Below are 24752 nucleotides of genomic sequence, written 5' to 3' on the forward strand. Positions count from 1 at the left end.
TTTGTTTATTTATTTTGAATGTATTCATTTATTTTTAAATTTTTAATATAAATTTTATTTTTTATTTTATTTTGACTTTTTTCTTTCAAACTAAGGACTTCTTTATTTTATTTTATTTTATTTTATTTTATTTTATTTCCTTTAATAAAATATTTATGCATAAGAGTCCGATGGCTGCATCATTGTTGTGTTGTGTTGGCTTCGTCTAATAAAAAGTAAAAATTAAATAAATAAACCAACAGGCTACAAAAAAAAGAGAGAGAGCAAACATGAACAACTTCCTTTGTCTGTGCAATATACATAAGTCTTGATCATGACACAGGAAAACATAAGTAATGCTAAACTGTGAAGCAGCCATGTTTTGAGAAGGTCTTTAAGGACTTAAAACAGCAGCAAGATGTGATGTCAGCGTCTGGACTGAGTCTAAATCATGTTTGGTAAAAAAGCATTCTTTCTTCTGTCGTTAAAACCCTGAGATGTAAAGCAGCAGCATGAAGAAGGAGAAGGCTTGTATCATAAATGCATAAAGTGTGACAGAGCAGAGACTACATTACTTTAGAACAAACACAGAGCTCTGTTTATAAAATCACCAGAACATTTGTCGTCCCTGGTTTGTCTTTCTGTTACCTGGTTCTTCTCTATGGAGGCGTTGTGTTTGTCACACATGGGGCTGATCTCCATGCCCTTGTCCCGCTCTCGGTCTCCCTGGGTGAAGAACTCCACCATGATGCGGTCCGTCCACTTCCTGTAAAGCTCCAGAGGTTTGGTTGGGTTGCTCAGGTCAGCACAGTGGACCATGTTCTGCAGAACCTGGAGGAGAAACACTTCGTCAGACTGATGATGATGATGACGCACATTTCTTTTTAAGCTGACCTCAGAAATATGTTTTTATCCCTGTCCTGTTTTCTCCAATGCCAACAACACACAGAAAGAGTTCAGTGTTATACAGCTGCAATGATCAGTGTGGATCCAGCAGGTGGCAGCAGTAGCCTCCATGTTGAACGGGCTGGAGTGGAAACTTTCAGCTCCAAATACACACCACATGCTCTGAGAATAAAGTGTGAGTATTTTTGTGATTTTCAGTGTCATCAGGGGAAAGTCTCACCTGGATGCGGTCAGAGTAGTTGTCCAGGAGCAGGACTCCCAGACTCGTCACCTTCTTGGTCTCCACCATTGTTTTCATGTCCGCCAAGAAGTTCATGTGTTTGGACATATCTGTGGCGAGCACCTAATGAAGACAACAAACAAAAACAGAGAGAACCACATGTTAGTATTCTGGATATTTATTAGGAGCTTGTGTAATAGGTGTGCATATTCTGGGAGGCAGACCCCTTCTCTACTTTTAAGAGTAGGCTTCAAACTTTCCTTTTTGATGAAAGTTAAAGTTAGAGCTGGCTCAGGCTTGGACCAGGTCTTAGTTATGCTGCTATAGGCTGAAACTGACACACTGGGATCCTGTCTTTCCCTCTCTTTCCTCTCTCTTCCTGTCCCATTAAAGTTCCTAACCATAGACCTTTCTGGAGTCCCTGAGCTCCAGATGTGTGTCTAACATGAGTCTGGTCCTGCTGGAGGTTTCTGCCTGTTAAAGGAAGTTTGTCCTTGCCACTGTAACTTGCTAAATGCTGCAAAGTGCTCTGCTCATGGTGGATTAAGATGAGATCAGACTGAGTCCTGTCTGTAAGAAGGGACTGGATCTGATCCTGTCTTGATGTTGGGTCTTTGTTTATAATAGAACATAGAGTACGGCCTAGACCTGCTCTGTTTGGAAAGAGTCTCACCATGTCGATCACCATTTTGCGGAGCGAGTCTTTCTGCTTCTTGCTGATGTTCTCAAAGATGTCACAGTTTTCTTCTTGGAGCAGTTTGAAGCCGACAGCGAGGTGGTGATTCTCCAGCACCGAGGCATCGTTGTACATCAGTGCAAGCTCTGAGCCTGCAGAGGATGGAGGATGAAGATGTGAAAAAAGCATGACAGAACATGGTGAACATGATCCTACTGAATCAGTCATTGGAGCCCAGTTCTAATTAGAGGCAGAGAGAAACCTACTAGTGTTGATCAGGAACTGGTTGGTGACCCCTGGGTGGTCGACATCATGGATGGCGCTCGCAAACAGAGCGGCCACGATCTCCAGGTCTGTGAACACCGCCTGGGAACACAAATCACATCCAGTCTAACAAATACAGACATTACTCTCTATGAGGTGTCTAAAAAGGTTACTCAAGGTCACTGAAAGGTCCACGTATGAATCCTCAGCCTACCTCTAGAGCGGGCGTGGACAGGAGGACGTGGGTGGACTGCACCACATCGGCTGCATGAATGTTGTTGTGGTAAGCTACGTCTGCGTGGTAGTGGTCCTCCAGAGTCATCATGAAGGTGATGAAGGTGTCGATTGGGATCTTAAAGGTTTTCAGAAGGTCTCGCTCCTGGAAAAGGGAGAAGAAGTGAGAGAGGGTCAGAGTCACATGAACCACAAACTATAAGTTCTGATCTCTGGGATTTCTTAAAATCAGGTGAGCAGACTCTGAGCTGACGGGTTTACCCACCTGAAAGATGGAGTACATCACGACCGTCAGAGGGCGGTTCCCAGAAAATTCTGCTATCTTGAAAATATCCAGACCCCAACGATTAATGTTCTCGACCTCCTGAAGATGAGAGTGAAGCGTCAGTGAGACGCAGCGTGGGAGTGTGTCTGTGTTATGTTAAAGTGGAAGTGGACCCACCTTGGCCAGCATGCTCTCCTGAGGTGTATTGACTCCAAAGCGAGGGATGCAGGCGGATGCTAGACCAGGGCTTTGTGTGACTTTTTTCACACCACTGATCTGTGACATGGGCCGCTTCTTCTTCTCCTTCTCCTTAGAGGGTGGAGACAGGATCTCCACGTCATGTTGTTTCTCTGTGCAGACAGACATTGAAACATTTCCTCAGTATTGTACTCCCATACCCTCTTTCTCCTGACGCACTCAGGTAACATATAATTGATATGTTGTTGTAGGGCGTCTCTTGAAGTGAACAAAATGGAACTTTTTGCAGGAACAGCAGGAACATATGTTGTTGGATTATAATCCAAGTCTGTAATTCCCTTGTATCAGGCTGCCGTAATATGTCTCTAAAGACTCTTCAGCTCGAGTACTGACTGGAACGAGGAAGAGAGAGCACATCTCTCCTGTGTTAGTTTATCCTTCTTCTGACCTACAAACCTCTTAATGGTCAGACACCTTCGTTGCCCTATTCGCCCTCTAGAACGCTACGCTCCCAACATGCAGTCCTTTTCGTCCTTCCCTAAAGTCTCTAAAAGTAGTATGGGAGGTCGAGCCTTCAGTTATCAGGCACCTCTCCTTTGGAATCATCTATCAGTCATGGTCCAGGAGGCAGACACCCTCTCTACTTTTAAGAGTACGCTTCAAACTTTCCTTTTTGATAAAGCTTATAGTTAGAGCTGGATCAGGCTTGGACCAGGTCTTAGTTATGCTGCTATAGGCTTAGACTGACACACTGGGATCCTCTCTCTCTGCCTGTCTCTTACTTTAACTCTTCCTGTCCCATTAAAGTTACTAACCATAGACCTTTCTGGAGTCCCTGAGCTCCCTTGTCTCGTAGGTTCCTCTGGATCTCTGCTGCTGTGGACGTGCCAGACTCCAGCTGCTACAACTACTACTATCCGTCTCTCCACTGTCATCTCTCTCTCTCTTCATCTCTCTCTATCCCTCTCTCCAACACGGTCTCAGCAGATGTCGAATACAGGTTTATCTTATGTGTTGCCACACCACAAAAAGTACGTGATAAAAGGAAGCCGATCGCTGAAACAATCAGGAGGGCACAGCTGATCTCTCACACTACATATATCATTCAGCTTGCATGATAAAACAAATATCCATGAGCTTATTCTAAGAACTAATGAGGCTGTAAAAGACGAGACTTTGCTCCAGCTGTCTGTTGTTGGAGCAGTGTACAAATAACCATTCTAAGCTGCTTGATTTAATGCACACACTGCAGGTAGATCAAGGATAGCAGGTCACTGACAGCACATCTGCAGCACGTCGCATCAATATCAGATCAAAACAAGGTCAGCATCAGCATGTATGAGTGGGTTATGTGCTAGCAGGTGCAGAATACCAGTAGTAGAAAGCTGAGGATGACGGGTAAATCAGCTTCTTAGTAACTCAGCACTGCCTTGAGCTTGATGACGAAGCGCTTCTCGTGTTTTTCCAAATGTGTCTGAAAAAAAAAGCTTCATCGCAGCTACAGGTTGGAGACTCTTTTTCAAAACACAGACATCCCCGTACTTATGATTCCAGCGACAGAGTGAGCGTATTCTCCGTGTGATTTGTTGACAGAAAGGTGCTCTTCAATCACACGCGACAGTGATGAAAATGACTCATCTGTGTTTGTATGAATCAAGAGAATAATGAGCCCGATCAAGAAGCAGAGGCAGCCGCCTTCCAGGTGTCGTCCCCCTCATCCAACCCAGAAGGACTTTCTGAATCAGATCCAGATCAGAGCCCAGATACAAGCACACGCCAGCACAAAGATGTGGAGCAACCTGAGTGACAGCATCACACGAGGCGCTGTCTGGCCTCTCTCACCTCTCTCACAGTGCCTCCTCTTCCTCACACCCAGAACCATTGTGTTCATTTCCAAACACAGCCGGGCCAAACCTCCAGGCACGCGTCGCAAAACGGCGTCCGAGTGACAGCTTCATCCTCGTTCGGCTGGACCTCCATCCCGCCGGCAGGGCTGCTGAAGACTGAGCCTCCTATTGATGCAACACGCCGTCTAATAATACTGCACCCTGTTGCTACGACAACGCCACACAATGTGTCCGGGAATGCTGTCTGTCGCCGGCGCCGTGCCTCCTTCTCTTTGAAGGAAGGAAAAATCCTCACCCCCTCAGTCGTTTCTATTCACAGACCTCCCCCTGCCTCTAAAACAGGCGGTCTCTAAATATTTAGGATAAAAACTGTCTTTAATTCCTCTTTCCCTTCACAGTCTCTCCTTCTTTCTCTCTTTCTCACAACTATAACGCTTAAACACTTCACTTCAAGAAATCCTTACATTTTAACAGACCCATTCCCCTGAAAACTAAAACAGCTCTCATCTCTGCTCCAATAAATCACAGATCCACTACTCTTCATTCTCCAAACAGCAGTTTGATGAAGAGTTAATGATCATGAGTTACAACTTAGAGCAGAAAAGTCCAGAAAGCAGAGTAATGAAAGTATGTAAATGACTCCTCCTCTCTGTGTAGAGGTGTGATGCTACAATCTTATCACAGTACGATAGGAATAACAATGCTGGTTTCATGATGATGGTTTAAAGTGATCTCGTCTACATTTGAGCTTTAGAGAGAAGAACGCCTCAATAAAGAAAGTTTGTGATGCTTTTCCATCGTCTCTTTTTCTGGCTTACATCTTGATTGATTTCCTGTTTTGATAACAAATAAGCTTTTATTTTGAAAGGATGCGAAAGGCACCTCACTTCTAGAATGTAAAAATTGAATCTCAGACAATATATTATTTTATTTTATTTATTTTGTATTTTATTATATCATATAATATTATATTATATTATATTATGCTCTGTGATAGGCTGGCGACCTGTCCAGGGTGTACCCTGCCTTCCACCCGAAGCCAGCTGGGATTGGCTCCAGCCCCCCGTGACCCCTAATGGGATAAGCGGTCAAGATAATGGATGGATGGATATTATATTATATTATATTATATTATATTATATTATATTATATTATATTATATTATATTATATTGCATATTGTCATTTATTACAACTGATATTATTATTATGTAGTACTTTAAATTTTTTATTATTCTCTGTCTCTGTATGCAGACATATCTATATATCCATATATATTTATTATCATTACATATTTCACCTTAACTGCATCAGGTTGCAAATTATATTTTAGATGTTGTCATTTATATATCACCCTGGAGTAACCCTGTTGCCATCTGTCACAATCACACCATGTCACTTCTGCATAACATGTCCTAACTGCCTGTACAATTAGAACCATTTACACCATATGAATAGTTTGCATATACAACATTTGCATATACCTTTAAATTGTATTTGTATTTTCATTATTTTTCTTTATTTTTACTCTAATTTTTCTACCCTTATTCTTGCACTTCTCTAGTTGAGGTGTTGCTGCAACAACTAAATTTCCCTTTATGGATCAATAAAGTATCCTTATCTTATCTTATGAGAGAGTCTTAAACAGTTAGAAAGTTTGATATCAGCACCTCAAAGAGGCACATTTGCTCTCACGTTGTCATAAGAGAGAGAGAGAGATTTCTTACTACTTTATTTATAGGGGATAATAATATGGATAATTAAAGAGTTGCTGATAAGGTCAGCAAATACACTTAGGCAGATATCTTCTATGAAAGGGAAACACTCTGCTTTAACAGACGTCCTGAAAGGCAGAGAGCACCTTCTAATTTAAAAAACAAATAAACATCATCCCACAGACTCGTCTCCTGAGTGAGCGGTCCCACAAAGATATTATTACATCCCCATCATGTGAATGAGAGGGACAGAACAACAGACCTCACTGACATGTTCAGTTCATTCACACTTTGTGCAATAAAAACAATAAAAAGAAAGACAAAATCATTTATAAACAAGCTCTGACTTCCACAAAGTGAGAGTCTTTGTTTGTATTCTGTATGAAACTCACCGAGGAAGGTGTTTGCGATGAACTCTGACACCTGATTTCCTGAACGGCTCGTCTCTGATAGCTGCGTCAGCTCGCGATTTAGCATCCTCTTAAACTGTAGAGACACAACAACACAAAGAACAAGGGTTAGTCCAAAAGATAGAAACATGTTCAATATATTTACACAACAAGAGAACAGTGAGGTTGTTTTTGATGGATTTATCCATTGATTTTATTGTCATTATTCTATTTTATTTTTCATATTTATCTGGTTTTATTTTATTGATTTCATTTGAATGATTTAATTAAATGTTCTAGTATTCAATTGGCTTTATTTGATTGATTTTATTGTCTTTATTTTATTTTATTTTTCATATTTATCTGATTTTATTTTATTTATTTTTATTATAATGATTTGATTTTGTTATTTATATCTATATGATTTGATTTTATTCTTTTTTATTGACATTATTTTGTTTTATTTTTAAGTATTTCTGTCACTTTTCTCTATCTTGTTTTAGCCTTGAATCATTTCACCTTTTGTTGTTTTCTGTCTCTGTTCTTTTGTGAAGCACGTTTGGCTTCATGCTTGAATGTATGAAAGCTTCGTGAATTGTTATGGACTGAATGATTGATGTTTAATTGTCAGATAATGACAGATGTGCAGTCCTAGCGTAAGAACATTCCCACAGAACAGGTGTCACCTATGCCATTAATTCAGCGTACACTCTAATGTACCCCTCCGACGTGTTGTAATGCTTTTAAAATGATGCATCTGCACCGTTAGTGGCTGTAAAGCACTGATTTTACATTTTTACTAAAAAGTTCTTAAACAGGCTCAGTATCCCCCCTCATGTGTTGTTGCAGCGGTAGCTTCCACACTGATTATGTAACAGCCTTGGCATGTGGTGGCTGAGAGAGGAGAGAGGAGAGAGGAGAGAGGAGAGAGGAGAGAGGAGAGAGGAGAGAGGAGAGAGGAGGGAGGGGACCTGGGTTTGAGAGTGATGCTGCAGTGCTAACACTGCTGCTGCTGCTGCTGTGACACAAAAACAAACACACTGACACAGAATATGATCCTTCAAACAACATGTGCCTGTTTATCATCTTATTTACTCCCTCTGACGCCTCAGCTCCATGTTTTCCCTCAATCTCTGAAACTACTTCTCACACAAACACACATGTGATCCTGTATTTAGGTTTCTAAATGACATCATATTTCTCCTGTAAATCAACCCACAGATCTAAAGTAAAGGAATAAGTAATAAGAGGGTATCCTGGTAACATGCATGACTGTTTTCCTCTCTCTCTCTGTTTGTCACACACACATATCCATGCAAACACACACACACAATCTTAACATTCATCCTTTTGGTGGATCCAGTTCTGAGCAGGTTCACTCAGCGTTCACGCCCCTGCAAACCCTGCGCTGCTGATCAACAGCTCCCATGTAAATGAGGTAAGAAGCTGCTCCCATCGCTCACCTGTGTGAGTCTCCAGCATTCACTATCCCGGAGAGCTGACGCAGGCATGTCAACCTGCACATGTTGATGTCAGAGGTCCCTTAAATCCAAAACCACGGGCAGATAAGTTTGTTGACTTGGTGACGAGCTGTGCGCTCAGCAACACAAGACTGAAGTCCATTTGGATATAAAAGTTCCCACAGTCCCATGTCCCTGTCCTGAAGGTGAGTTGGGGGTTCTGGGGGTCGGGGGGGAAGGGTGGGGTGGGGTGTGGCGGGGGAGACGGGGGATGTGGTCGACCATCTGAGGGAGAGAGGGTGTGACTGCAGTTGCTCATCCAACTACTGTCACACACTATCAATGAGAAGCGTAGAGAGAGGGAGAGCGGGCAGGAGGCTGTGAGGAACCCCCCTCCCCCGTCCTGCACACAGCTCCCCCGTACTCCGACCAATAAGATCTGTCTGGTTTAAGGGGCTGGGTGGTGAGGAGGACTCTGATTGGCTGGCTGGGAGACGGAGGCAGGGAAAGGGTTGCCGCCAGGTGGTGCAGAGGAGCAGAGAGGAGGGGAGTGTGGAGATGCTGGTTAACTCTTTGAGGGGAGGAGACGCCATTCATGAAGCTGAGTGTGTCTGGAAATGTTACTACAGCTGTTTGCGTTGTAACACCTGAATTTACACTACATTACAAAACCTTTGATGGGTTTCTTTTTGTTTGAGGTTTCTTTTTATGATTTTCATGTCAGCAGTTTAAGTCATTATGAAGTAAATTGAAAAATAAAAACCTCTTGCATTAGTAAGGGCGAGGACAGGACTCATTCATTTAAGTTCCCACAGTTCCTGAAGATAACAACTTCAACCAACAACTGTGCTACAACCACAGACTGTATAATAAATGGACATAGTCTCTGTGACGTCACCCATCTGTTTCTGAAATGCTGTTTCGAAGCCTATTGTGGCGGGTGCCATATTTGAAATGCTGAACCTAACTTCTGTCAACTAGTGTGAGGTAAAGAGGCGGGCATTCAGCCGCCTCACTAACAGCTACAGTATTCCTGCCTGTCAATCAAGTCAGCTGTGCCTCTAATTATGCAAAACTCATAATCTCAATATCTTCTAAACTGCTGAGTTATGAAATAATTCACCCCCCGTACAGTGTGCCGATAGAGAAATGAGCTAACAAGACTAAAATCATTTTTTGAACCAGGCTGTAAACATGTTTATTTCTGCTGTAAAGATCTGGGTTTTTGAATGGGTGTGTATGTGGTTTTTGGTACTTCTGGAGCCAGCCTCTAGTGGACACTCGAAGAACTGCAGTTTATAACACTTCTGCAAAGGCTTCATATTTAAAGAATGGACGTTTAGATTTAAGTTTATTATTCATATTTGAGGAGTAAAAGATATTTGTTTTGCAAAAATGATACAGGATCAGCAACAGTATTAGTAAAAAAGTAAAAACACAAAGTCACTTAACAAACGTCACTCTTCTGTGATTTTTCCTGTGGAATAAATATGTTTTCCTTTACTCATGCATTACTACACTTCTGGAGCCAGCCTCTAGTGGACACCAAGTGGCAAACTCTGGTCTAAAAATATGAGTCCAATGTGAAAGTGCTAAAAACTGCAGTTCATTGAGGATCCGCTTGAGGTTCGCTCTGGAAGTACCAGAAACCACATACACACCTATTCAAAGAAGATGATCTTTACAGCAGAAATAAACATGTTTACAGCCTGGTTCAAAAAACAAGTTTAGTCTGGATAGCTCATTTCTCGATCGGCACACACTGTATGGGGGTGAAATTTTTTCAAACATGGCAATTTCAAAGATATTGAGATTAAGAGTCTTCCAATGAGAGGCACAGCTGACTTGATTGACAGGTGGGAACACTGTAGCTGTTGGCGAGGAGGCTCAAAGCCCGCCTCTTTACGTCACAATCGCTCGACAGCAGCAATATGGCTGCCGCCGCCGATTGGCCTCAAAACAGCGCTTCAGAAACAGATGGATGACGTCACGGATACTACGTCCATTATTTATACAGCCTCTAGTGGACACTGGAGGAACTGCACTTCTGTTTTTTAACACAGTCTGTCTACAGCCATCTCACCTTATTGGACGCCATCTCGCTGACTGAGTTTCTGGTCTGCAGCGTCTCCAGCTGGTCCAGACACCAGTCCAGTTCCTCCAGCGTCTCCATCGCCAGCTTCTGGTAGGGCTCCTCTGAAAGGTCGGAGGTCAAACACAAGCACATGTTACAGCCCGGTTGTTGAGCTCCATTTAAATCATCATGCTATCAGAGGAATCAGAGATGTGATTTTAAAAAGCTGCTACTTAGAAAAACTGTAGAGGGGGGTCTTATTGAGAGTTTTGGTTTACAGCAGTATCCAGGGATCTTAATTTAAAATGTGGCTTACATGCAATCAACCACACAGATATATTAACACTGACCTGTAAGACATTGCTTACATACAGGCGGCTGGTTGCTGGTCGTTGCCCGCCTAAAACAACCAACAGATGAGGTGTTAGTAGAATAAGAAAACACGGAACAAGCAGTCACCTGGTCGGTTTTATCGATCTTACTTGTTTCCCACACGGTCTTGCAGATGTGTCAGACCAGCAAAGTTACTTCTCACTGTTCGGAGACTGGCAAGAACCTGAGAGGAGTCGAGAGAGGACACACCACGTTAGACCGTCCCCCAAACTTAAGTCTTTTTTAATCTTTAGTCCGGTCGTAGTTTTCCCAGTCATGTGTGAACATAAAGCAGACTATGAGAGCTGTTCAAGCTTTTAGAATAACTGTGAATGTGTGATAATTCCTGTAACAGTCAAATGCATCAGTCACTGAGTTATCGGCCTGGTTTCAGCGTTAACAGGCATCTAAAATGTTTTTCTTTTAAACATTACATCGAGCCGTTAAGTATTCATTTCAGTCCATTTCCAAACCCGCCTCCTCACAGGACACAAGTAGCCAACAGCCAGGATCACATATTGTGCTAATGCTTCAACACTAATGAGCACAAACACACACATAAAGACTCATATCGAGCTGTTCAGTACACAGAGAGTGTGTGTGGGTGTTTCCTGTGAGAGTGAACTATCACTTATTCCTCAGACAAGTGAGTAAGAGCCATTGTGGCGAGTCTAGACAGACCCCCACTTCACATTAGTTTGAAAGGAAACACTTGAGTGTGGAATATTATGGTGAGAAAACAAGGGCTCAATCAAAAACCCAGATTTTTAAGACAGTGTCTACTAACCTGTGCAAACGGAGTCACAATCATGTCTTCTCCATGCCTGCAAACACCACGGACAAACACAGAGAGACATCCAGTTAAAGACACGCAAGATACTTCATATCAAAATCAGAATATCAACAATAAGGTAGTGTTTTAGGGAAGTGAGGGTGAGTGGAGGGGAGTGTTACAGCCGGCTCTGACCAGCAGACGGTCTCAAATATCCAGTGGTGGACAGTAACAACGCACATTTACTTAAATACAGTTTCTGAGCATCTGTACTTTACTTGAGTGTTATTTTTGGGGGAACTTATGACTTTTACTCCACTACATTTCTATCAGTTCTCTAGTTACTCTCTACTTTTGCTTTGAAGTCAGCTCATGAATTCTCTTTTTCTCAGTTGAGCGTAGATCAGATCAAACGTTCTTCAGATCAGTCCGTTCATTTAGTCGTGGTGATGATGGCTATGACTGAGAAGGATGATGATTCTCTACCTGAGCACATATTTTAAACCCACGTTTGAGGTTTTTAAATAAAGAATGATTGTTTGTATTGTTGTGAATCTCTGATCTGTTCACCACACAAACAAAACATCAACATCTAACCTGAGAAAGCATGTGGAGGTCTGGAGCTAACACACTGCTTTGATTCCAGGTGATCAATTGCAGCTTGTCTGTGCTTGTAGTAACTTAGTTCACTGGAAAAAAAATGCAATACTTTCACCTTGAAGTAAGCAAACAAGTGAAAATTTGTTTGGTAAGATTTTTTAAAATAAGATCTAATATTTAGAAAACTGTAACCCCTTAAAAAAACAGCTTTTCTTTCTTTCTTTCTTTCTTTCTTTCTTTCTTTCTTTCTTTCTTTCTTTTATCAATGGAGCTGTTTTCTGATAGATTAATAAAAGTCATTTCCTTAAATCAAGTAAAGTGTTTGTCTTAAATCCAGATTATCCGTCTTCTACAAATAAGATCTCAGCTTGAAAAATGTCTGAAATGTTAAATAAACCTTGTTTCTTCTAAATTAAAACTCAAAACAAGATCATTTCAAGATTGTTTGACTGACCAAGATATTTAAGATGTCTTAAAACAAGTCCCTCTATCTTAATTGAATGTTACTTGTTAATTAAATTAATCTTAAATCAAGTGGGAGAAGACATTTACACTAAAAATGAGACAATTTCACTTGGTAAGATTTTGAGTTTTTGCAGTGTTGCAGAACGTAGCAGAATGAACATCCATGTATTCTTGACTGACCTCATGCTTTGTGAATATGAGATATTTTAAAAAGCATTTTGAATACTTCAGTATTTTTAAAAGCAAGTTCTCCAGGACTTTAACTCAAGTCACAATCTGACTGAATAACTTTCACATGAACTGGAGTAATGTTTGACCAGGAGGATCTATACTTTGACTGAAGTCATGAAGACGTGTACTTTGTCCACCACTGCAAATATCACTCTGACCGTAAAACAAGAGGAGATGGATTCAGTTAAACAAATATCTCTTGGAGGCAAAGATGAAGAATCAAGTTTGTAAATCATATTAAAGTGTGTTTTTGTTAAACAGCTTAAAATAATATAAAATTATATAAAAACACAGAGTATGTGACTGTATGGGTTAGCATTTAGCGGCTTAATATTCAGACATTTGTCCACTGACTGAACAAGAATTGAACATTGAAATGAACTCTAATGTGCCTGAAAACTTCTTCTGTTCATCTTTTAAAATCAGTGAATGCAGATTTAGTTCTCACAGATGGTGAGCCTCCAAGGTAAATATTTGAATAAGCTGAACAGTGTGCAGGTGATGAGCAGTGCTCGTGCATATGGTGCTAACAAAGCCAGTGTTTGGAAAGGCGGGGTTCTCTGGGAGCTGTAGAGTCACGACATGCATGCTAGTATCGTTGGTACTCGAGTCTAAAACTGTCCCCCAATTCATTCAGTCCATGAGGTCTGACGCTTTATGTTATGGTGAGACAGTTCTTGTTACTAGACCAGTGTGTTTTCTTTTTATCTTGACATGTTTAATATGGGGCGGTGGGTGGTGCGATGGGCAGCGCTGTTGCCTCATAAGGAGAAGGTTCCTGATTCGAGTCCCCGGTCTGACAGGTCCCTTTCTGTGTGGAGTTTGCATGTTCTCCCCGTGCATGCATGGGCTCTCTCTGGGTTCTCCGGCTTCCTCCCACAGTCCAAAAACATGCTCACCAGGTTGATTGGTCACTCTAATTCCCTGTAGGTGTAAATGTGTGTGAGTGAACGGTTGTCTGTCTTTCCATGTTTGCCCTGTGATAGGCTGGCGACCTGTCCAGGGTCATACAGGGTCGTACCCTGCCTTCCACCCGAAGTCAACTGGGTTTGGCTCCAGCCTCCCATGACCCCGAACGGGATAAGCGGTCAAGATAATGGATGGATGGATGTTTGAAATGTAAAATTTAAATCTAAAATCAGCCATCCCAGAGAGAAAAATCACATCATGGAGCGGGAAAAGGCCGAGGTCATCCACCCCGAGAGCCTCGCTGAATAAGGGAGGCGATGGAGATCAGGATGAGGGGGCCTAAGTGCCGTCACAGACCTGGGATGCTGTCCTGACAGACAGGAGGGGGCGTGGTTTTTCTGCCGTCTCAAGTAGGACAACTAAACCTCAATAAATCAGCTGACAGACATCACAACATCATGCGACTCTTCTGAAGGAGACTGCAGGAAGTTTGTAGTCGAAACATGTCGAGGTAAAAAGAAAACACACTGGTCTAGAAACAAGAACTGTCTTATTATAAAAACTTTACCGACAGTGGAAAGTAGTAACAAGCTATTAAAACCAAAGACTGATATTTAAGTTCCTTTTGTTTCTGAACACCAATAAGTCTTTCCATTTTCACTCTATGAACCCGTTATGATGATGTCGGGGAAAGGTGGCGTGTGAGAGCGGGAGGTTGTGAGGGAGGAGGATTTAGTAGCCTTGACACTTGACAACATGTGAGGAGGCACAGCCCAAAAAGAGAGGTAGAAAATCACAGCAGTCTTCACACTTTGTCTCACCGAGGCTGCCAACTGACTTCCCAATGCTTCAATCCTTCCTCCCTTCAAAACAAAGGAGCGACAGCTATAGATGGTCGAGACTGCTAGCTGCACAGAGAAACCTTTAGCTGCACACACAGGCGGGACTGGATGGACAGCTAGTTCTGAGACTGCTGAGGATCTATGTGTTTACATGACTGCTCCTTTTTAGACTGGTCCGAGGAACCAGGACAGGTTTACATAAACTGTTTAAACTATGAACCTCAGAGCTGGTAATTCATTGAGTTATTTATCATTAATAATGTTTATTTTAAACTGCTCATGCACACCTCTGAGTTACTCATGAAATGCTAAGACTAGACCGCTGTAATGCTCTCCTTTCTGGTCTTCAAAAGAAAGCAAGGAATTCAAAATGCAGCAGAGAGTTTTAACAAAGACCAGAAGGAGAGCACACGTTACACCTCTGTTTCTTCTCTTGTTGATTTTAAAATCCTCTCTCTAGTTTTTAAGGCGCTGCATGTCCTCGCACCAGACTACATCTCAGCTTTTAGTGTATGAACCAGGAAGGCCTCTCAGATCCTCCGGCTCCTCTCTTTCAGCTGTTCCTCAGAGGAGAACAGAAACCTTCAGTGACGCTGCTTTCAGCCTTGATGCTCCAAGACGATGGAACAGCCTGCTGGAGGATCTGAGAGGAGCTTGAGATATAATAACAAATCTATTCAGTCTGGCTTTGATGTAGGGATTCATAAATGTATAACTTTAATGTTTTATATATATTATTATCATTATTATCATCATCATTATTATTATTATTATTATTATTATCAAAATATTATGATTACTATTATTATTATAAAAGTTAATGTTATTGATTTTAATGGTTTTTTATTTATTTAAAAAAATTGTATCATTTTTCTACTCAGATGTATTGATATTTGTAGTGCCTTTATCTATCTTCAACTTTTATTTTTACCCTTTATTTATTTATTTATTTATTTATTTATTTATTTATTCCAACAATTTATATTCTGATTTTTTTGATGCTTTAACTTATTTTTTAATTACATATATTTTATTGTCGTTGGTGTGCATTAGTCTCTACTTCAAAATCAATTTCTGTTTTTTAATATGTTGTATTAATTTAATATTTGCCATTATTTTATTTCTGCTTCTTTCTTGTTTTCAGTCTCTGTAAAGCACTTTGAATTGCATTTTATTCGTATGAAAGGAGCTCTATAAATAAAGCTGATTTATTACTATTCTTTAAAATATATATAAAATAAATAAATCAGATTAAATAAAATATAAATACAAATTAAATAATATAAAACAAATAAATAAATAAATATATTAAATAAATGATATATACAAATATAAATGTATAAAAAAGGTCAGACTATGGGTGGATGTGTTTATCATTGTTGGACGTGATGAAAGGAGAACCTTTAAAATACTCACAGGTCGCTGGCAGTGGACGAGTTGCGGGACATGGTTTTGGGCGACAGGTCGTAGTCTGAGTCGGAGCGGTAAAGGAAGGACTCGCGGCGCTGACTGTGAGGAAAGTTGGCCTGAAGTACCAGACCAGAACTGGGGCTAGTCTGAGAGTCCAGTGGACTGCGACCCACCGACAGGCCATTCTCCACATCAAAACTACAGACAGAGAGAGACAGAGAGAGAGACAGAGAGGAGAGGAGAGAGAGAGAGAGAGAGAGAGAGAGAGACCGAGAGCCAGAGAGAGAGGGCCACAGAGACAGAGAGAGGACAGAGAGACAGAGGAGGAGAGACGAGACGAGGAGAGCGAGAGAGCGAGATGCGGAGAGAGAGAGAGCGAGAGAGACCGAGACGAGACATAAACATCACTCATATTCTTTGATATGGATAATGCTGCTGCTAATATGATAACTACTGCTACTTCTGTCACTACTTATCATCTACCAATATTAATTCCACTTAATTTGCAAACATTTGGAAGCTCGTAGTGAAACTGGGTCTCCTCTATTGTTACCCAGGTCTCCTCTGGAACAGATTTCTGATCTAACTGGGATAAAGAAGATTAAATGAATAAAGGATCATGTATCAGGGATGTTGATAGCATGCTTAAAACATCATTGACTGGGACTATGAGGTGTAAATGCACACATGGAGACAGAGAAGACAAGGTTGAGATCATGTGTGATAAAGCCCCTGCAGTGTGTGTGGAGCAGGGTGTGTAACGTGCAGAAGGTTGTGTGTGTTATAATCAGAGGTTATTTAGTGAGCACACCTGCATCATGAATCAAACCGTGCAAAAACATGTGTTTGAATATTCACGTCATGTAACGTTAAATCATTGAAGAATCACTTGCTGCTCGTGAGAGAACAGCACTCGTATTTTCTCCTCTCACTGTGAGCATCATATTAAACAGCCGACCTTGTAATTTTTGCCTTTTGCAATCACACACACATCTTTCCCTCCACTACCGCGTGACGTCAGAACTGACTCCATGCAAGGTACGTCAGAGGAGCTACTTACCCATACAGCCCCCTGCAACACTCTCACCACAACCCCACCCTTCAACCGAACAAAGGGCTTCATGCTTTAAGCTTCAATTTTAAAAATGGACTGTTTTCTGACGTGGTGAAAATGAACGGCGTCATATGTCAGGAGAATAATCAGACATGTGCCACCTGGATGAAGACTCCCTTGTGTTACCGAGCAGAATCACAGCTCGGCTTTGTTGAGCACTGACTCGACTGATTCCCCTTTAAGTAACACACACTGTTTTCAGCCTCTGTTTCCCCTCAGTGTGTCTGTGCCTTGCTCAGGGACACGCGGACTCCTCTGATCAGTGGAGCAGAGAGAGCGGCTCACTCCCCTGAGAAGGCCGAAGAGCGAGACCGACGACCTTCAGGTCACAACCACCGTTTAAAAATAGTCTGGAGATTTTAAAAAAAGAAAGTGGAGACATCATTTTATTTTATTGCACCATTAACTTCAACTCTGGTTATTTTTAATCCACAAAGTTGATCTATCACCACCCTTTGATCCCTGATCATAACAATATCTCACACAGCAGCAGCAGCACAGCAATGGACGCCGTGCCTCGAGCGCTCCAGCAATAGCAATGGCTGATAAATGAAAGATGGCTATTATGCAATCAATGCTGAATGAAAGGCCTAATTCACAGAAGCAGAGAGAGAGAGAGAGGAGAGGGGGGACAGATGAGGGAGAAGAGGAGGAGGAGGAGGGCTGTATCCAGCACAGTGATGTGGTTCAGCATCTCTCTCCTGATTGGTGTGACATGCAGAGAGAGGCGGAGCTACAGCAGGGTTTACCTCAATGATAACCACCTCACACACACACACCTCACCCAAACCCATTTCCCCCTCCCCTCCCTCCCCCCTGGCTCGGTGTATTCGGCCGTGACGAGGCCCCATCAGAGGAGACCAGTGACGTCAGAAGCTAAAAATAGATCTGCCTGCCAGGAAAGAGGGGCACTAGGAGACTCGTGACGGGGCTTACGTAGATACCCCCCAACCCCCAACCCCCAAACCCCAAACCCCAGGTAGGAAGCACAGTTTCTCCCTGCTTTATGAATACACATATGACGAAGGATTACCTTTTAAAATGTGATCTTTCAGAGCTTCAAAGCATCATTTTCCTCTCCTCTTATTCTACATATTTGTGTCTTTTATCAGCTGAATCTGAGTGAGCAGGTCAGGTGTTTAAGCTCAAGGACATTCTGAGATTAAATAGGTCAGACACTCTCTGGTTCAGCCATGTTCTCAGAAAATCATTGACACTAAGTTTAGAAACACAGTTTTCCATCCCATCAGAGTTGAAGTCACCTTCTCAGAGATAATAATATGAAGTCATGATGTCACAGATTAAAGTGAGAAATCAAATATGGTGATCCTGATATTAATGTTTTTGGTGTTTCGTCTCACGTTGATAACATTTTACTTTCTACACACTCGATATCATTGAGCTGCAGTTCACCAGAGCTTTCTGCTGATCAATGATGTTTACTTCCATTCAGAAGAAAGAGAGGACACAGACAACGATAGGGAGACGGCGCCCACTACTGACGGATATATGGTACTGCAACATACACCAGTCACAAGTCAGTGTGTTCTGTTTTCTGTGAATGAAACAGCGAAATAAATTTTATGAAGTTCTTCAAGGCCAAAATAATCTCCAGACATGCAGTAAAGATAAAACTTCACACAGCTAGTGTCTAACTTTGTCTTAAATTTTAAATTAAAGGCCTTTTCTGTAATTTTCTCCCCTTAAGAAGCATCTAAATTTATTATATCTCAATCTAGCAGACTCTTTACAGCTATCTATAATAATAATAATAATAATAATAATAATAATAATAATAATAATAATAATAATTTAAAAATGATGATAATGATAATAAGAACAGAATAAATGAAATAATAATAATAATAATAATAATAATAATAATAACAACAATAATAAATGAATAAATAACAATAATGGTAATGATAATAATAATATTAGTACAACTACTACTAATTCAATAAAAATAGAATTCACATAACACTTTTCAAAACATGGTTACAAACTACTTTTTAATTGAGAAAGAAACTGAAAGATAAAAGAGAAATGTGAAGCAGATATAATTAAAGATAAAAAAGGTTATGACTAACAGTTAAAATAAATAAAATAATGTTGGGAGAATAAAAACAGCAAAAGATAAAAGATTAAAACAATGAAAAAAAACATTCAATTATAAAATACTAACAGAAAATTATAGAAACATCTGGATTAAAAACATGATATATTATTATATATGCAACTGTGCTTCTGTAAAATAGTTGAAACAAGTTGAAACAAATATTTTATCATTTGTCTGTAAAATGAAGAAATGGACATACATGTAAATTTTGCCCATCATATGGAAAATGAAGTTATTGTAATCATTGTTTTAACATTTATTTGTCTTATTTATTTCATTATCTATTTATTTCTTGTATTTATCTGATATTTGCAACTTAAACTGATTTTATTTTATTTTATTTATCAGTATTTTTTATGATTATGTCTTTTTTTTTTTTTTACTCATTTCTGTTGTTTTCTGTCTCTGTTTCATTTTGTGAAGCACTTTGGGCTGCATGCTTGTTTGTGTAAAAGGAGCTTTATAAATAAAGTTGAGTTGATGTAAAGAGAGTTGAACTTTGGGGCTGCTTTTTAAACTAAATGACTTTTCCAAAATGGAGTTTAAAAAAAGTCTTCACATTTAGAGCATTACGTCACTGCATAAGAGAAGACATCCGACATTTCTACCCTACATGATCTCAAACACGATAACTAGATCCTCATCTCCACTACAGGCTCCTGTCGCTGTGTGAGACCGGCCTCCTCTCCTCAGACCGGCAGGCCGGCGTCTCGCTCAGTCCCAGCACACATAACAAGCTGACCTTGGTGCTTCTCCTGCCTCCAGCATTGTTTTCCATGACTCTGACGTAAATGACAGCTCCCTTTTCTCTCTTTAACCCTGTTACCAAACTTTTCTCACACTCACCCACACACAGCCCACATCAAAGTCTGCTTTTGTTCCCAGGATGTTTAGTTTGAACCTCATCACAATATGAAAGAAGGGGGATCTTTTTACGCAACAGCAAATGTTAAAAAGACGCTCAGGAGGAGAGAGGAACAAAGTTTTTATTTATCTCAGGGGTTTGATTAGCTTTAGCATGTTTATGTGTTTGATAAAAAGTGATTTTATTTCATTTACACAAGAAAAAAACATACTCTGTATTAAACTGTGTATCCAAACTTTTTATAATACTTCTTTAAGCGTCTCAGGTCTCTGGGAAATCTACATTTCTTTATCTTTTGTGATATTTAACAATTTTTTTTAAGGGTTTTAAATCATTGTTTGGCCAAAAGATAAATGTAAAGAGTCACTTTCAGTTTCAAGATATTAGGATGTACATTGTTTTGAATTTCTGGTATTTTATAAAAGAAATGAATTGTTTGATTTAGAAAAAAAGCAGCTGTGAAACACAGAAGTGATCAAAGTCTTTCACTTCGGCTCACTTTGTCTCATGACCCTCCCACGGGCCGTTTTAAGTTGTACAAGGCGGCCATGTTTTCACCCAAGAAGGACTCCCTCTAATCCTTTAAAGCCTTTTATCGTCACAAAACCCTTGAAGGGGAAAAGCGAAGTACGTCGAGTTCCAGTTCCACGGATGCGTGTTTGCGACGCTCTCGTGGGAACCAGAGCCGCGGGATTTAAGGGAACTTTCTGTTATGCATGTGAGAGTGGTACAGAAAACAACCGTCAAGGCCAGATGTTATTTGATGGTGGATGACACAGGCCTGGGGTCAGAGGTCAACCCTCACACACACATACACACACATGCTCCCTCCTGTTTTCTTCCCTCATGGCGTGGGAATTGTCCGAGGGGCCCAAAACATCACACCAGGAAGGAGGCGAGAGGTGAGGAGGAGAGAGAGGGAAACGGACCAGGGAACACTTAATGAATGTGTGTGTGTGTGTGTGCGTGTGTGTGTGTGTGTGTGTGTGAGTGTGTGTGTGTGTGTGTGTGTGTGTGTGGGTGTGGGTGTGTGTGTGTGTAAGAGAGAAGGAAACAGAGAGAGAAGGAGAAGTGGTGAAAAAGTCCTTTATCAATTTGGAAAGAGAAATAAACTTCACCATGACAGAGGGACGTTTCAGAGGAGTGTGTGTTTGAGCCGGAGGTGTGTGTGTGTGTGTGTTTCTTTTTTGACATGTTTTGGAGCGGACAAGGGGAAGAGGGTGTCGTAGGAGTTTGTTTTCTTTGCCCCACCAGCCCATTGTACATTTGATCTGAAAGTAGCAGAAAAACAACCAGCCTCCCCCTCACCCCGCTGCCTGCCAAACGGATCCTTCCTCTCACTGTCACTGTGTGTGTAGTTTGTAAACTGTGTGTGTAAGAGTGTGTGTGAGTGTGTGTGGTGCTTATATCCTCATAGAAGCACACACAGAGCATATCAAGGGGAAAAAAACACCTTTTTTTTGTTCCAACCTGGAAAAAACAGCAACAAGCTAATCACATGTTCACCTCAAGTTATCACAAACACCACAGACGGATGAGCTGCTGCTCCGACTGGCAGACACACTGATGGTCTAAAGGTCTGAAGGTCTAAAGGTCTGAAGGTCTAAAGGTCTAAAGGTCTAAAGGTCAGGCCGCTTCATGGCATAGGAGCTGCTGTCCTGAAAAAATGATGCCTGACTATGAAGTGACTGAATCTGTGGAACCAAGCGACCAAGACTTCCACATTGGCAACCTCTGGACGCAAGAAATGAAGCCAATTTGGAAGTCTTAAAAACTGCAGTTCCTCGAGCGTCCACTAGAGGCTGGCTCTGGAAGTACTGGAAACCACATACACACCCATTCAAAGAAGCTGATCTTTACAGCAGAAATAAACATGTTTACAGCCTGGTTCAAAAAATTATTTCAGTCTGAAGAGCTCATTTCTCTATCGGCACACACTGCATGGGGAGGGGGCAGTTTAGAAGATATTCAGATTATGAGTTTTGTATAATTAGAGGCACAATAATACACAATTAATGTTTATTAATTAATTTTTTTGTGCTTTAAAGGAAAATAAAGAAAATGTTTTGGAAGTTGAAAAAAAAGCATCTTTTCCCCCCTTGCTGATCTGGTAAAATTCACCTAGAATGCCCCAAAAAGAAAGAAACGGATCGTACCAATAAGAGTAAATGAAATAAAAACAAGGTATGAATTGGTCGGTGGGCTAACTGTATTCTTGAGTTTGCTCTGCATTCAGATGTCTTGTTTTGCTTCTGTCTTTTTTCTCCCCCCGTTTGCACCTTTTTTTAATGCTTTGTAATTCTCTGCTTTTTTGTTGTGAAGCACTTTGTAACCTTGTTAAGAAAAGTGCTATACAAATAAAGTTTATTATTATCATATTTTTATAATATCTACAAAACATGTCGAGGTGTACAAATTGTTCACCACGCTGAATATCAACCTGAGATGCTGCCTCATAAAACCATCTCAGCAGACAAACAGTCATTAAGAGCAGGGGATCCCAAAGTAGGGGTGTGGACCCCCTGGGGGGTCGCCAGATGTTTTCCAGAATGTTTTTTTTAAAGTAATCTAAAATGATATATATTACCAATTATTGTAAAAATGTTCTGAAAACTAGTAGTTACATTCAAAATGAAACTTTGCAAATATATATATATTTTTTATTTCTGCCTTTCTTTCTCTCTCTTCTCTGTTTCCAGATGACTCCTGAGGTTAGGGTCAGAGTTCAGGTTAGTTACAGTAAATTTACAAAAGCATCTGTAGCAGCAGGTTCATTCTCAGCAGCACAGGAAACACAGACACATCGACCAGATACATGAAGTATGAAGAAACATTTAATCACTTCGAGGGACAGTGGGGGTCGCAAGTCTTCGGCACCATATTTTGGGGGTTGAGAGTGAAACGTTTGGGAACCCCTGATTAAGAGCGAGGCTCAATCTGCTGAATGTGGAATTGGTTCTACAGAAAAATATTTCAGATTCACAGCTTATAGTTTTCTGTGTATTGGTTCTAACTGAGAGTAATAAGCATGTCCACATGGTCGGGTCACAATCAGCCCGGTGGCAGCAAACACCGGCTCAGGAGGCACTGATCTTGCTAACATGCAGAGATAAAGGTATGCCAGCTTTGCCAGTCTGGGAAATCTCTCTGCATTGACTTTCTAATGTCGTTTAGTGGCGAGGGGGTTGTTGTATTGCTACCCCCACGACTTCAGCCTGGCTGAGCATCTCTGCAGGGCGCAACACCTTTGGCACATTGGTTAGCATTGAGACATGCTTTAAATGACATCTTGTGTACAATGAAGGTCATATGAGACCACACGTTGTTTATCTCTACAACAGAGAAAGAAAAAAGCGTGTTGGAGCATGTTCTTGAGAATGATTCAATACTTGATTCATTGTAAACATCCCTTTGCGTGCAGTTTGAAAGCTCATTCACACATTTGATTGTCCGCATATTTGCTCTGTGGTTAATAAAGAGAGGAAAAGTGCACTTTTACTCCTCCTTTCACTTCCACAGTTGTAAACAACTCCACTGGATAAAAGCGGAGTCCCACATCTCCACGAGGAGCCAGTTGCTTTTTCCATCCACCTGACCGTCCACGCAGCGCCAACACTCCGAGTCCAACACCAACATCTGATCTCAGAGCGGCTCATGCTTCTCTAAATATAGCCGAGGGGAGGAGAGTGAGGCCAGCTGCTGTGTTTATTATTTTTCTGCGTGACCTTTGACCTACTGGCAGAGGAAGGACTTGCCTTTAAAAACAGCGGCGCTCTGTTTTGGATTGTCAAAAGAGGAAGAACGGGATGAAAGAAGAAAGGAAGTGAGAAGTGGTGGCCGGGGCTAAAAAGTTAGAGGGCTTGTTGACCTGTTTGTATGAGTGTTCAACGATGAGGCAAAGACTTGGGGTTACAAACGAAGCCTTACAAGAGCATTTAAAGTCTATTCTTTTAACATGGATGGTTCATCATAAATCACTGTTTGCAAATTTGATCAAACCCCAGCTGTTTGCTGCTCCTCGTCCACTTCCTGTCTATCATCAACCTTCCTTTAATATAAAGAAAGACACTAAAGCACAGCTGCTGTTTGCCATATTGAGTGTTTAGTGCTGCAGTTAAAGGACATCAAAGTACAAGAGGACTGGCCCTTTAAATATAAACATAACTAGCTTAGTGCCTAAGTGGTTAAATTTTAAAAACGCAGGGAGCCTCTGAGGTTGCTCCGCTCCTCCTGAAAGGTATCGATCGTGGAGTCTATGTGCAGTGATTAGCTCTGTCTCTCCAGGCAGGGACAAATCCATACGGTGGCTGATCAGCGTTAACATCATTAGGAGCTGGTTAGGAGTGTCACACACTGGGCCAGAACCAGCCAGAACCACCACACAACACACACACACACACACACACACACACACACACACACACACACACACACACACACACACACACACACACAGGTAGAGTGTGATTACGGCCCCAGCAGTGGAGATCTAGATTTGGCTCCGGGATCGACCTGAAAATCGAACAACCTTACATCACACTGGTGCGCAACTGAACAGGCCGGTTCTGGGCACGAACACAACCCGCACACACACAAACACACAAACACACAAACACACAAACACACACACACAAGGTCTATCTTTGCCCAGCAACAGGCCATGCTGAGTTTTCCTCTGGTCTTGTTCATGCGGCACTAATTGGCGTCTTTCAGTTTACAGAGATGAAGAAGGAGCGTGCAACTTCCTCTTATAATTAACCAACCGAGAAGCAGCCAATCACAGAGCTGATCACTTGAGCGTGTGACGATGGAAGGAAGTGTTGCCTT

At 41.2% G+C, this 24752-nt stretch overlaps 1 protein-coding gene across 3 annotated transcripts in view; it reads right to left on the reverse strand.

Annotated features, from left to right (window-relative positions):
* Window positions 1-24752, reverse strand: part of LOC117829568 (cAMP-specific 3',5'-cyclic phosphodiesterase 4D-like) — a 131577-nt gene that overhangs the window by 7020 nt on the left and 99805 nt on the right. For 2 of the 3 annotated variants that reach the window (XM_034707143.1, XM_034707150.1), the window contains 13 exons: window positions 15834-16025; window positions 11386-11422; window positions 10709-10782; window positions 10577-10626; window positions 10236-10348; window positions 6696-6789; window positions 2722-2894; window positions 2545-2643; window positions 2260-2424; window positions 2048-2147; window positions 1779-1933; window positions 1106-1228; window positions 628-810 (listed from right to left, as the gene is read on the reverse strand). In XM_034707143.1, coding sequence (XP_034563034.1) covers window positions 628-810; window positions 1106-1228; window positions 1779-1933; window positions 2048-2147; window positions 2260-2424; window positions 2545-2643; window positions 2722-2894; window positions 6696-6789; window positions 10236-10348; window positions 10577-10626; window positions 10709-10782; window positions 11386-11422; window positions 15834-16025 — 1558 coding nt within the window. Of the gene's footprint in view, window positions 1-627; window positions 811-1105; window positions 1229-1778; window positions 1934-2047; window positions 2148-2259; window positions 2425-2544; window positions 2644-2721; window positions 2895-6695; window positions 6790-10235; window positions 10349-10576; window positions 10627-10708; window positions 10783-11385; window positions 11423-14396; window positions 14439-15833; window positions 16026-24752 lie in introns of all 3 variants that reach the window. The other variant, XM_034707134.1, reaches the window with a different exon arrangement.

This window comes from Notolabrus celidotus, chromosome 2 (genome assembly GCF_009762535.1).
Source record: "Notolabrus celidotus isolate fNotCel1 chromosome 2, fNotCel1.pri, whole genome shotgun sequence".
NCBI lineage: Eukaryota > Metazoa > Chordata > Actinopteri > Labriformes > Labridae > Notolabrus > Notolabrus celidotus.